The sequence below is a fragment of the Symphodus melops genome (assembly GCF_947650265.1).
Source record: "Symphodus melops genome assembly, chromosome: 9".
NCBI lineage: Eukaryota > Metazoa > Chordata > Actinopteri > Labriformes > Labridae > Symphodus > Symphodus melops.
The window spans coordinates 12195801-12210604 of NC_136699.1; the positions used below are offsets into that span (position 1 = coordinate 12195801).

The window sequence follows — 14804 nt, forward strand, 5'->3', positions numbered from 1 at the left end:
ATGGGCTATATGAACCTTAATAAGTAAGGCCCAGAGTTAGGGATGAAAAAAGGAAACTCCAAGAAAGATTTATCTCCAAATGTTTTGCTGTAATTTTAAAGAAAACTATTTCAGATGTGAAGTTATTTTACCATTTAGAGACAAGTATAGTAAAGGCCAACTATTTTTTTAGTTTGAAGTGCAGCCAATGTGGACTGTATTAACTCAATGCAAACAAGTGTGCATTAGGTTCTATCAACTTGAAGTTCACCTCATAGGGCATGTCATTTTTTTCCATTTTACCATCAGATGTACAAAACCACAACAATACTTGAAAAAAATCTTGAGATTTTTATGGGACATTGCAGTCATTTTATATGTCCAGATTGTGGTTTCTCTTTGCTAACAAATGTTACATTTAAAGCATTTGTGCGTCTAAAATTAAAGCCATTGTTAATCATGAATCTGCAACCTGTTTGTAACCATAAAAACTTCAAATCATATCTCCAAATCATAGTCATAACATAAAGACTTTGTGAAGTCATTCTAATACTGAAAATGTTTTGGGCCATTATTGACTTTACTAGATAGGGCAGCTGAAAAGAGGGGGAAAATTGAGAAGAAAGAGCAGGATAAGACATGAAGTAAAGGGTGGAGCATGGATTCGAAACCATGGCTTCTGCAACAATGAAGGTTTATAGCGCCTATCCTATTAACATTTAAACTTTGGAATATTGAAACATTTCTATGCTATATATTTTTTAACTAAATACATAGACTTTACTCAGAGAAGAAAATTGGTCCCTGGACACTGTTTAGAACTTAAAAGCTACAAGGAGAGTTACAGTTTCACTGTTTCTGGCCCACCACCACAATGTCTCACAATGCAGTTTAATCTTCAAACAGTGTTGTGAACATACACCACAAAAACCTTCACATTTCTCGACCAAAACTATATAATGTACCTTTGATATACATGTGAGATTAAATTCTGTGATTAATTTATATCTATCCAAAAAGGTTATTGGTGAAGTTATATAAAGAAAGTGAAAACAATTATTTTGCTGTCTTTATTGATATATAGCCTATATGAAAGATACAAACAAATTCATCAAACATAGGCCTATGACAAATTAAGAACAGAGACCAAAGTTCTCATATCAGCACAATTTAAAAAAACCACAATTAATAAAATGTGTTACCAGCTTATTATTATAAAATAATATATCCGTTTTAATGTAGGCTAGGTCTACTACTCAGTTTTATGTCCAAAAGATAATACATTTGGCTTTTAAAAAAATAATTATATTGAGTCTATCTGAATCTAAAATTGGACTTATAGCCCACTTATAAACGAGGCACCAGTAAACCGAATTTTAGAATATGTATTTTATTTATAATTATTTTCAGAGGACGGAAGTCAGGGTAGTGAAGCGTTGGTCCGTCACACAAAAAAGTCCCCCCACACCTGTGTAGGCTACACGTGGGGGATGACTTGCGCGGCCCCCCTCCCCCTCTCTTTCTATCAGCGTTTCAATTGTTTGTGGAAGTCGGTAAGATATTCTCAGTTGTTGACTTCTTCGGCCACAAATTAAAAAAAAACAATAAATTGCTTTTTTCTTACCCTAACGTGTTTGTCCTTCCCTGTTGCCAAGCAACACACAGCAACAGAAATCACAGCTGAATTAAATTAAATAAGCTTTTGTAGTCTCTCTTTTTTTTCTACAATTAGTGTACACAAACTCCATCCTGGTAAGTAACAGAAGGCCTAGGCCTATGTATTTTCTTATATTGCATTATGTATCTGTTGTGTAAGGTTGTATGATTAAACGTGCATAAACTTCTTATTAATACTGGAGCTCTCCTAACTGAAGTCCTAAACTAGCAACATTCAGCAAGGGGTTGCTAGTTTAGGGTCAGTGAAATGTTGTGAATGTTTGACTTGCTTGCCATTGTGCATTTGTTCCCTCCACATTTCAAAGCTGAATATGTTATACATCTGAATAGTGTAATCCCAAAATAGATTTTTGCCTGATAATTTTTTAGGGAGTAAAACACTAATTGTCAAAGTTCCAGCCATAAGGACTTGTTTGTGGCCTCAGATAGCATATACATGGGGTTTGAATAATATACAAAATAAACAAAACTACTATTTAGTTGTGTATGAGGTAACCAAGTTAACCTAGCAAAGTGAATGAGTTAATGTAGTGTAGTTGTTCCTGGTGGTCACTTATCAGGGCTGAACCTCAACTTCTGTCCTGTGTGGATTAAATACATGAACCCCCTAAAATCACTTTTTCAGCTTGTATTGCTCAAATCGTCATATAAGCGTTCTAGTATTCTAACCAATAATATAAGATTGTTTGAATCTGATTACCAAGCTATTGCTCTTTTTTGTTGTATTATGTATAACTGTCCCAAGTGCGATAAGCTTAACTAAATAATAAATTTTAATCAGTCTGATTCTTTTTTTTGGCATTTTTTCCCTTAATTGTTGTAAGTGTAAAGTATTGCCACAAATAAATTTACAATTGATTTGTCATGAACTAAATGTATGATTTGATGAAGTTTCAGTAAAAAAAATGTAAACTGGGCACATGGGAGCAGAATGCTGTTTGTGTGATGAATGTTCTTATTTTTTTTTTTATTTAATATATAAGTGGGAGAAAATAAAAACATGAGATTGAGCTTGTTGGAACAAGCATTTTTTGTTTTTCTTTCTTCCCTCATTGTTCAGGTTATGCATGTTTTGGTGTGCTGTTGTGTATATTTGTTTATTTCATTGAGTAATATGAAACATTTTAGCTTTTTTTTTTTTTTTTCCTTCAGCTGCAGGATGAGTGGAACAACTTCTGGAAGTGAACTCTATCCAAGGAGGAGGACGATGCGTTGAAAACCCATTCTTTTCATGGTAATTTTTTTCCTGACAACATTGTGACAATTAAATGCTTTCTTGAAATGTTTTGCAATTTACCCTGACATCTTAAATAAAGACTTTAAACTTAGCATATGGAGTATGTTTGGATTTAATGATTACTTCATCATTGAAATGCCACCTGGAGTACAACATTTAAACTAAAAAGATCACCAGCATTTTCACCATTGATTTAGCAAGCGCCCGAGTGAAGGGAGTTGTGTTTGAAAGGATGAATGAAGGGTTTTTCTTTACTATAGACAAACACAGTCGAGATGCATGGATTGCTGTATGGATGTTCAAAATGATTTTGGTAATTCGTCCTTCTGATGCTCTTCAGTGTGGGGATCCAACTAAGACGCTTTTGAAAAGGTGTGAAGTTTAAAAAGCCTTTATTTCATTTGGGAAAAAGATTTATAAAAACATGCCAACATAGGCCTTTATTGGGGCAGATACAAGATGGCCGCCAAGCTACCTCCTTTTAAAGGTTGACAGCCAGTCACATGATCAGTAGCTGTCACATGGCTTAGCAAAAAAGGTTACGCATTTGAATAAAGAATGTTAATCACAAATACATGGAATACAGGAAGTAGCTTGTCGGCCATTATGTATCTGCCCTGATGAAGGCCTACAAGGCCGAAACACCTGTTTTTATTAACCTTTAGGCCAGAGGAATTAAAGGCTTCTTAACCCTTTGAGTACCTCATAATTCAGTATAATGCCATATTTAAACTATTAAATAATCCTCAATGGTAAAATGGGAATCTTGAAATATATGGATCCTACTGTAGAACCTAAATAAAAACAAACAAAATAAATAAGCTCTTTGCATGAACATTTTCTTTGTTTCAGCTAGTAAAGTTTGTATAGAAAGAGGCTCCAAACGTGTCATCTGTTCTTCAGTATTTACAGAGTCAACTCTAAATAGTAGCTTCATCATGTAATGTTCTGCAAATGAAATAGGCGTGCATAAATGTTAGTAAACAATGCTAAACATTTATCAATTCATTGACAAACTTACTGGTGTGGTGGCAGCAAGTTCACACGCAAAGGAAGAAGCAATGGCAAAATGTAAGCTCGCCTGTCTGGACTCGTCCTCCCCAAGTTGTCTTACTGGATGCATCTCTCGACCCTCTCCAGTTTCCAATGAAGCTTCAGCTTGGACATTCAACAATTCAACAATAAACAACCAAGTGTTCGCTTTTAGATAATCGCTATCATTTTCTGGGATTTTTTCTGTTTGCCTCATATAATTTTGCAAAATGTTTTCAAGTTTGACACCAGTTGTTAAAAAGGATGATTGGTAGTTCACTTCGAGCTGTACATAGCATTAAACTGTCTCTGTATCGAGGTTTTAGCACTGACTATAAGTTGCCTTCATTTACTGATTAGTGAATAAAACAAGTCTCTTAACCATCATCTCATGTGCATTTAATGTACATGATCCAGGGTAATACTTTTTTTCTTTTTCTTAGATTAACTCAATTTTTCCTAAAATAAGCACTGGAAAATTATACCTGTATACATCCAACTTAAACACATTATGCTTCAATCTCCAATATGTATGCAAGTGATATGAGGTCGAAAATAAATAAAACATTAGCACCACCCAGTAGTTAAGAATCAAGACAAAACCTTAAACACCATCCTTTCTATAGATTACTGGCATAAGGGTTGCAAATACCATCAAACACACACTGATATATCAATCAATTCTTTTTAAGCTCATAAAGCTCAAATCTTTACGTGAATTGTGGTCAGCAAAGCACAAAAGATATCAACAGATCATCAAACAATCCTTTTCAATCAAGTATATAGAGGTGGCAGCATGGTCACAGAAAAAGGAAGTAGTAATAACAAATCACGTCCATTTATAATCTCCTACTCTTGACTCTTCCTCATGCTACCATTTCAGATAAATATCTCCAACCTCTCCAGGTTTTACAGAAACTTCAACAATTCATGACAAACTGATCACTTTTAACAGTTTAAATGTGTTGTGTTAACACAAATGTGTTGTGTTAACACATTTCATACATCTGTGAAGCTACAAATGTTGTGTCTCGTAGGTTGACGAGGAGGAAGGGGAGATTCACACCAAGATGCACATGCCATTGAACTGATCTATACTTCCTGAGAGACTGTCATGATCCTGGACATACTGGGGAGCATCGGTCTGGTCTTCCCTCAAGACTACTTTGTTGGTGGGTAAATCAAGACAATTGTCTTCTTTTTTTTGCAGAACCTTGGATTGGTTTGGGAGCTCAGCAAAGTCATTACCATGAAGAGCTGCCATAGCTGTAAGCCGGGTAGTTTTACTGATGCTATCATTTTAAGTGATCTATAGCTGAAAGGCAAAAAGCTGGGACTTGTTTAAATCTGGTGGCTTTTAAGCAATATACCCCAATGGCAATTTTGTATGTTGTAAACCATCATTTCCAGAAAGAGGAAATCCAATCATTTTGTCTCCTGGCTCGAAGTGAGCCATTTTGTATTGTGTGTTGTGAACCATTCTTATAGTTGCTTGCCTATAGCTTCAAATGAAAACCTCAAGTACAGAAATGTCATCACAATGTGAAAACACCACCTAATCTACCATCTAAGCACTTCCTTATTGCATTTTTTACAAGTAGCAAATTATAAAGAAAAGAAAATCGATCCTTTTAAACCAAAGGAGTTTCTCTGTCCTTTCAACAGTATTCTTCAGTGCTTCCTGAAGGAATTGAATATGTTTAGTTTTATTTTCATAGTTTGTCTTTTTGCAAATAACACAATACATGACTATCTATTGAGATGGAGCGATTTTGTCCTGAATACCAGATCGGCTGTGATTCAGACGTACTGATCAGGTGTGGAGATGATTAAAGCCATTTGAGCATCAGTGGCTCGCACTCTCTCAACCGAAAGGTCGAGGGTTCGGGGATTTTCGGGGATTCGTCCTGTGAGCAACAGGCGGGGCAATTGCTAACCTGAATTGCTAAGATCCTGCATTCATACTGCGTAAGAACGTGTATGAAAGATCGATGATAAATATACCCAGTGTGAATGGGTTGGTGCGTCACGTGTGTAAAGCGCTTTAATAAGTAGCCAGAAGACTCGAAAAGCGCTTTAAGCTCAAGTCCATTTTACTATTACTGTTGACATTTATTACGACCTCTGACATATATTAGTAAATAGAAATAGGAAAACATGTTATTATTTTTGGTCAATTTAATCTTCATTTGGACATACCGACACATCTCCGCAGCTTGACTTGAACTGAAATATTACCAAGCATCTTACATTTTGCTGCACTTCTGCAACTTAATGTGTCTTTGGTTCCATCTGTGATTTCAAAGTGCCACCTCAAGATCGGTCTCGAGACAAAGACGATAAGCTTAACATACGACACCTGCCGCAGAGTAGAGTTGAAAGTCCGATTGCTGATGTAGTTTTTTAACTGTGGTTCTTGAGCACTGACCGAATTATTTACGTACAAACAAGTGTTTTTCTTGGAATTTACTGTTGCATTTTTTTTTAGCTGCACAAGCTTTTGTTGTATCTTCATTTGCCTGGTTAGTGGCCATTGTCATCGGCTCTCTGCCTGTGCATACTGTAGCCTTTGCTGTAACACACCGAGCACTATGGTGGAAAGCCCTGACTGAACTAAAAATGATGACTTATAATAGATTCTGTCCTCTACTGTAAGATCGTTTCTATAAGATAAGTCCTCAATGCCATTAGCGCATCCTTTTGTATCTGTCCATGGTCCTGAAACAATGGTTGTCATAGCCTTTTACATTTTTATTGCAATACTATTACTATCACTATTGCTGGTACCTCTACGAACAGTATTGTTGCTACATAGTCTTCGACAACTACTTCATGAAAAAAACAAACGTGTTGCTTTAAGCATACACAATATAGTACTGTTTGCTTAAATAGACAGTGTTTCATTTAGTTTTCTTTAGTTGCAACATGAATTTAACACAGCCTTGTGATTAGACGATCTCCAAAGATGACATTATTTAACATATCTTTAACAAGATCATGAAGCCATTCTCGATATGCACGTTATGTTCTGAAATTAAAGTTTCGAATCCTTTTTTACGAATTTGTGCTGATAGACGCATGTGTAAAATATTTTCAGATGGAATCTGATTTGTATTTGTAAAATGTTATACATTGTATGTTGTGTTTAACATGTGCTCTATAGTTTGCATACGAATGTGGAGTTGAGGTGGATGTAGACTGGAGGAGGCCTGTAGATGTAAAGAGTTGAAAGCGACTCATGGTGCCGCTGTTGGCTTAAACAAAAGAAGCACAGACATCTCCTCCCACTGACATGAACAAGGGCTGAGATTTCTCCGCAGAATCAGTCCATTCCAAGAATATTGTCATTGTCTGCGATTCTTTATTGTTTTTTTATTCGGTTTCGGAAGTAAATGAAGTTCGTGTTGTGCTAGTATTTGTGAAAGCTGAAGAGTTCGATTTGTGTCAGGATGACAGACAAAGGATTTTCGGGGCTTCGTCCGATCTTCTTCTTCACCTCCTTCTTTGTAACGCTGCACCTCGTTAATGGAGACTTGAGTTATACTATTCCTGAAGAGATGAAACGCGGGTCTGTTATTGGAAATGTAGCCAAAGATCTCGGCCTTGATCGCAGATCCTTTTCTTCTCGACAGGCCCGTTTGGATTTTGAGGGAACTCGGAAAAGGTACTGTGACATCAATCTGAATACCGGAGATTTGATCACATCGGAGAGAATGGACAGAGAAAGCCTTTGTGACAAGAAACCCTCGTGTGTTGTTAAAGTAGATCTGGTTTTAGAAAATCCTCTGGAGCTTCATCGTGTTAGCATTCATGTTCAAGATGTTAACGACAACTCGCCACAATTCACCGAGGATTTGATTGAGTTGGAAATAAGCGAGTCAGCTGAAAAGGGTAACCGCTTTTCTATCGAGGAGGCCCATGACGCAGATATAGGTCAAAATGCTGTTCAAAGGTACAACCTACAAAAGAATGAGAATTTCATCTTATCAGTGGACAACAATAGGGTTGAACTCGTGCTAGATAACAAACTTGACCGAGAGAAACAGAAGGATATAGACTTGCTCCTCACAGCTTTAGATGGAGGCTCTCCTCAGAGATCAGGTACCGTAGTCATACACGTCACTGTACTGGATGCTAATGATAACGCCCCATTGTTCAGTCAGGCCGTCTATAAAGCCAGTCTGCCTGAAAACTCTCCTCCAGATACCGTTGTTATGAAAGTAAGTGCTACAGACGCGGATGAAGGAGTTAATGGAGATGTAACGTATGACTTTGGTCACATGTCTGATATGCATGTAAATTTGTTTTCAATTGATCCTAAATCCGGACAAATTAAATTAACGGGTGTGATTGACTTTGAGGAGAGTAGTTCTTTTGAAATGAGAATAAAAGCTAAAGATGGTTTAGGACTAACATCTTACGCCAAAGTTATAATCGATGTTACTGATGTGAATGACAATGCTCCAGTAATATATTTAAAATCACTGACAAACCCCATACCTGAGAACGTGTCACCTGGTACAGAGGTTGGCATCATTAACGTGCAGGATGCAGATGCTGATAATAACCAACTGGTGCGCTGCTCCATTCAGCAAAATGTCCCTTTTAAGTTGGTTCCTTCGATTAAAAACTATTATTCTGTGGTGAGCACAGGACAACTGGACCGTGAACTAGTGTCTGATTACAACATTACAATCACTGCCACTGACGAGGGCTCTCCACCTCTGTCCTCCTCTAAAACTGTTCAGTTGTCTGTAGCAGACATCAACGACAACCCACCTGTGTTTGAGGAACAGTCGTACAGCGCATATGTGAGTGAAAATAACAAACCTGGCTCCACTTTATGTTCCGTTAGTGCTCGAGACCCCGACTGGAGACAGAACGGTACAGTGATTTATTCTCTGTTATCCGGTGAGGTGAACGGTGCCCCGGTGTCCTCCTATGTGTCAGTGAACGGAGACACGGGGGTGATCCACGCTGTGAGGTCGTTTGATTATGAACAGTTCAGGAGCTTTAAGGTGCACGTGATGGCCAGAGACAACGGTTCTCCTCCGCTCAGCAGCAACGTGACCGTGTGTGTGTTCATATCAGATGTGAATGACAACTCTCCTCAGATACTTTACCCCTCCCCGGAGGGCAACTCCTTCATGACCGAGCTGGTCCCCAAAGCTGCACACGGAGGCTCTCTGGTGTCCAAAGTGATAGCGGTGGACGCGGACTCCGGACAGAACGCCTGGCTGTCCTATCATATAGTGAAATCCACTGATCCGGGTCTTTTCACTATTGGTGTCCACAGTGGAGAGATCAGGACCCAGCGGGACATTTCTGAGTCTGACAGCATGAAACAGAACCTTATTGTGTCAGTGAAAGATAACGGACAGCCCTCTCTGTCTGCCACCTGTTCCATGTATTTACTGATCTCTGATAACTTGGCTGAGGTGCCAGAACTGAAGGACATTTCTTATGATGAGAAGAATTCCAAACTGACCTCTTATCTGATCATCGCGCTGGTGTGTGTTTCCACCTTTTTTCTGACCTTCATCATCATCATCCTGGGTGTGAGGTTTTGTCGCAGGAGAAAGCCCAGACTGTTGTTTGACGGAGCAGTCGCCATCCCCAGCGCTTATCTGCCTCCTAATTACGCAGATGTTGACGGCACAGGGACTTTACGCAGCGCTTACAACTATGACGCCTACCTGACGACAGGGTCTCGAACCAGTGACTTTAAGTTTGTGTCATCTTACAATGACAACACACTGCCTGCTGACCAGACTCTGAGGAAAAGCCCGACAGACTTTGCTGACCCTTTTGAAGACCTCGATTCTTCACCAGAGGTAGGACCCGTTAAATACTGCAATGGTCACCCTTAAATTCATCTTTTGATATCAGATTTCCCTGCATGCATTTGAACGTTGCAACTTTCGATTTGTTCCCAATTTTGAACAGTCTTTTAGTGCATTTGGAGTTTTATCAGGGCATGGACAGTTAACGTTTTCATTTACAGGTCACTGCATAGTTATGTCAGAAAACAAATACATATTTTGATTAACCTTTAAACTATAAAGCCTCTCCTTTTCTCTTCTTGATTTACTTTTTTATAACACCATTTCAACACTAGATGTCATTCCTTTATGCTGTGTTCATGTTTTATTTTCAGGTCACAGCTGAAATTTATTGACCTTAAACGTGGTAATTTGACAACAGTTACTTGTTGAGGATTTGTTTGAAGTGAACTCAAGTGAATCTCTTTCTTGTTGACCTGACTAAGCCATTAGATCAACTGCCCGGAGAGAGAGTCACCCTGAAATATTTAGGGCTTAATTCGAAAAGCTCTGTCCATGGTTCTGAAATCGGCCCGAGCTCCCACGAACAAGTGGTGCTGGAGATATGTTTTTTGTTTTTGTCCATCCTTTCTGAACTACCATGCTACTTGTAGTACCAGTATGATATATACTATTACTATGTCTTGTACTACTTCTACTCATAATAAAAACAGCTATACAGAGTATATGAATTGAAAATGTGTTATTAACATTGACGCGATTACATTTACTCTTTATCTACATTATTTAAAAGCGGTAAATAACGTGTTGGAGATATATGAGCATTTGACGTTATTGATTATTGTTTTTGTATCGTTTTGCCTATTTTTTTTTTTTTTTTACACCTCATAGTCCAACATTATCCTGTGTACCTCGTCTGTATAAAACATGCTTTCCGTACGGTAAAGAAATCTATCATGTATTTGTAACGACATCCAAATGAGCTAAACTGAACTGGGATGATCATCTCCAATCCTTTGGTGATTGAAGGAACGAGACACCTGTTTAAAAAAATCACGTATAAACGGTGTATCTTAACGGGGGTTCTTTGTTTCCCTGTGGTTTTTGAGGGTGTGTAGTAGATTTTACACCAGTGTCAAGAAAAAGAGTGACTGTTGGTGTCGCTGTTGGCTGACAGAAATCAGGCACATGCCTCTCCACCCATTGCTTCTGCATATAGCAAGCAGTTGCATATTTCCAAAGGGAACTGGGACCTAGTCGGTCATTATTTATCGTGAACGCGGATGCAAACGTTTTGATTCAGAACATTTAAAGACATATATTTGAATTCACGGGGAAGTATAACCAGTGTATAATAGGTTAGGAGAAAGGAAGTCGATTTTCTTTTGAAAATGGGAAACAAAGGATTTACAACGCTTGGTCCGATCTTTTTCTTCACCTCCTTCTTTGTAACGCTGCACCTCGTTAATGGAGACTTGAGTTATTCTATTCCGGAAGAGATGAAACGCGGGTCTGTTATTGGAAATGTAGCCAAAGATCTCGGCCTTGATCGCAGAACATTATCTTCTCGACAGGCCCGTTTGGATTTTGAGGGAACTCGGAAAAGGTACTGTGACATCAATCTGAATACCGGAGATTTGATCACATCGGAGAGAATGGACAGAGAAAGCCTTTGTGGCAAGAAACCCTCGTGTGTTGTTAAAGTAGATCTGGTTTTAGAAAATCCTCTGGAGCTTCATCGTGTTAGCATTCACGTTCAAGATGTTAACGACAACGCGCCGCAATTCACCGAGAATTTGATTGAGATGGAAATAAGAGAGTCGGCTGAGAAGGGAAATCGCTTTTCTATCGAGGAGGCCCATGACGCAGATATAGGTCAAAATGCTGTTCAAAGGTACAACCTCCAAAAGAATGAGCATTTCATACTATCAGTGGACAACAATAGGGTTGAACTCGTGCTAGATAACAAACTTGATCGCGAGAAACAGAAGGATATAGACTTGCTCCTCACAGCTTTAGATGGAGGCTCTCCTCAGAGATCAGGTACTGTAGTCATACACGTCACTGTACTGGATGCTAATGATAACGCCCCAGTGTTCAGTCAGGCCGTCTATAAAGCCAGTCTACCTGAAAACTCTCCTCCAGATACCATTGTGATGAAAGTAAGTGCTACAGATGCGGATGAAGGAGTTAATGGAGATGTGACGTATGACTTTGGTCACGTGTCTGATTTGGATGTAAATTTGTTTTCAATTGATTCTAAAACTGGAGAAATCAAAGTAACTGGCTTGATTGACTTTGAGGAGAGTAGTTCTTTTGAAATGAGAATAAAAGCTAAAGATGGTTTAGGACTAACATCTTACGCCAAAATTATAATCGATGTCACTGATGTGAATGACAATGCTCCAGTAATATATCTAAAATCACTGACTAATCCCATACCTGAAAACGTGTCACCTGGTACAGAGGTGGGCATCATTAACGTGCAGGATAGAGACTCTGAGAGTAACGGACAGGTGCGCTGCTCCATTCAGCAAAATGTCCCTTTTAAGTTGGTTCCTTCTATTAAAAACTATTATTCTGTGGTGAGCACAGGACAACTGGACCGTGAACTAGTGTCTGATTACAACATTACAATCACTGCCACAGACGAGGGGTCTCCACCTCTGTCCTCCTCTAAAAGTGTTCAGTTATCTGTAGCAGACATCAACGACAACCCACCTGTGTTTGAGGAACAGTCGTACAGCGCATATGTGAGTGAAAATAACAAACCTGGCTCCACTTTATGTTCCGTTAGTGCTCGAGACCCCGACTGGAGACAGAACGGTACAGTGATTTATTCTCTGTTATCTGGTGAGGTGAACGGTGCCCCGGTGTCCTCCTATGTGTCAGTGAACGGAGACACGGGGGTGATCCACGCTGTGAGGTCGTTTGATTATGAACAGTTCAGGAGCTTTAAGGTGCACGTTATGGCCAGAGACAACGGTTCTCCTCCGCTCAGCAGCAACGTGACCGTGAGTGTGTTCATTTCAGATGTGAATGACAACTCTCCTCAGATACTGTACCCCTCGCCGGAGGGCAACTCCTTCATGACGGAGCTGGTCCCCAAAGCTGCACACGGAGGCTCTCTGGTGTCCAAAGTGATCGCGGTGGACGCGGACTCCGGACAGAACGCCTGGCTGTCCTATCATATAGTGAAATCCACTGATCCGGGTCTTTTCACTATTGGTGTCCACAGTGGAGAGATCAGGACCCAGCGGGACATTTCTGAGTCTGACAGCATGAAACAGAACCTTGTTGTGTCAGTGAAAGATAACGGACAGCCCTCTCTGTCTGCCACCTGTTCCATGTATTTACTGATCTCTGATAACTTGGCTGAGGTGCCAGAACTGAAGGACATTTCTTATGACGAGAAGAACTCCAAACTGACCTCTTATCTGATCATCGCGCTGGTGTGTGTGTCCACCTTTTTCCTGACCTTCATCATCATCATCCTGGGTGTGAGGTTTTGTCGCAGGAGAAAGCCCAGACTGTTGTTTGACGGAGCAGTCGCCATCCCCAGCGCTTATCTGCCTCCTAATTACGCAGATGTTGACTGCACAGGGACTTTACGCAGCGCTTACAACTATGACGCCTACCTGACGACAGGGTCTCGAACCAGTGACTTTAAGTTTGTGTCCTCTTACAATGACAACACACTGCCTGCTGAGCAGACTCTGAGGAAAAGTCCGACAGACTTTCCTGACCCTTTTGAAGACCTCGATTCTTCACCAGAGGTAGGACCTTTTTATAGTCGGTTAATTGTTTCATTTGAATAAGTTTGGCTTGCCTGGTCATCTTTTTATTTCTTGATTTTGGCAACAGCAATGTTTCTTCACTTTGTTTTAAATGATTATCAAAAGTATAAGACACATTGAAATTCTTCGTTGATGTCTTTGTTGTTGGTGTTGTCATAATTGTTTCTCTTCAATGTGTTGAAGTTGTGTTCATTCTATTCTGTTGTGAATAGCAGTTTTAGATAGACTCTGTTCTTGGATCTATCTTCCTTAAGGTACACATTATCTCTTTCCAAGTAGTAATTAAAACATTTGATTAAGTGGTTGTACACATGGACATTGACTTTCTGGAATTGAAAAAAATGGTTATTCCTTTGGAAACTAGAATCTGTCGGTAGACACATACCAGTGAATTGTTTCTGCCGCCTCTTTTTTTCTCAGAAAACTTTGACTTTGATGGAGACCTTCTATTCTTCTCCCTTAAAATTGAATTAGCTTTGTCAAGACATGTAATAACTATTACGCTTGTTTTCTAGGAAATGAAAATGTAGCTTGTGCCAGACAACACGTATTACATGACAAAGTTTTTAGCAATTCATCCATTGGTAGAGATTGCGTCTAAATTTTATACATGGCTATTTGTACATATGTTGCTGGGTCAGGCAAATAATAAAATCTATTGAGAAAATGCACCCATGATTAGAAAATGAAAGTGCAGACTTTAGTATAAGATCAAAATTAATAAACTAGCATGACAGAAGTTTTTATGTTCTCTTCCACACTCTCTCCCCTCAGATTGATTGACCCAATGGAGGAGAAAAACCTAAAGTTTGTAATTTCTTGTCTTATATATTAAACTTTCTATTTGTGAGTGACATCCAACTAAACAATAAAAAAAAGTTCTATATTATAAAGATTCTCTTAATTATTTTTGAATTTGTCTTTTACTTGTTAAATAGAGGTAGAATAATATATTATGTTTTGTTTCCAAAAAGAACAATAACTCTTCACATTTTAAGACATTTTGCTGTTCATATTTTCAAACACATGAGGATTATTTGAGTCCTTAAACTTCTGACTGAAGATTTTTTAGATGTGTTCCAACCTTTAAAAAAGCAATTGAAATGACTTTTCTCCTAACGCTGTCCATGGCGCTGAATATCGCATCTTTATTAAACTTCAGCTGCAAGCTACCTTCTTGATCATGACGTGAAGTGTTGACATTAAAATTGAGTTTGTTGTAAAGTATAGAGGACAAGATAACATGTTCTCATCGTATTCTCCGTCATCTTCACAGATTGTATCTCTTACAATTATCAA

At 38.8% G+C, this 14804-nt stretch overlaps 2 protein-coding genes across 2 annotated transcripts; both read left to right on the top strand.

Moving 5' to 3' along the window:
* Nucleotides 1–7160: 7160 nt before the first annotated feature.
* On the top strand, nt 7161–10551 carry LOC306829019 (protocadherin gamma-A11-like). The gene has a single exon (XM_079351837.1). It carries the CDS (start codon nt 7375–7377, stop codon nt 9793–9795), a length of 2421 nt encoding a protein of 806 aa, XP_079207963.1. The 5' UTR covers nt 7161–7374; the 3' UTR covers nt 9796–10551.
* A 166-nt stretch (nt 10552–10717) lies between these two features.
* On the top strand, nt 10718–14288 carry LOC306829424 (protocadherin gamma-A12-like; the record flags this gene model as incomplete). The annotated part of the gene is made up of 2 exons (XM_079352466.1): nt 10718–13484; nt 14280–14288. Exons 1-2 carry the CDS (start codon nt 11100–11102, stop codon nt 14286–14288), a joined length of 2394 nt encoding a protein of 797 aa, XP_079208592.1. The 5' UTR covers nt 10718–11099.
* Between the last annotated feature and the right edge of the window lie 516 nt (nt 14289–14804).

Bases quoted from the DNA above. Each gene is read 5' to 3' on its own strand.
- LOC306829019 (XM_079351837.1), top strand. From the start codon at position 7,375: ATGACAGACAAAGGATTTTCGGGGCTTCGTCCGATCTTCTTCTTCACC.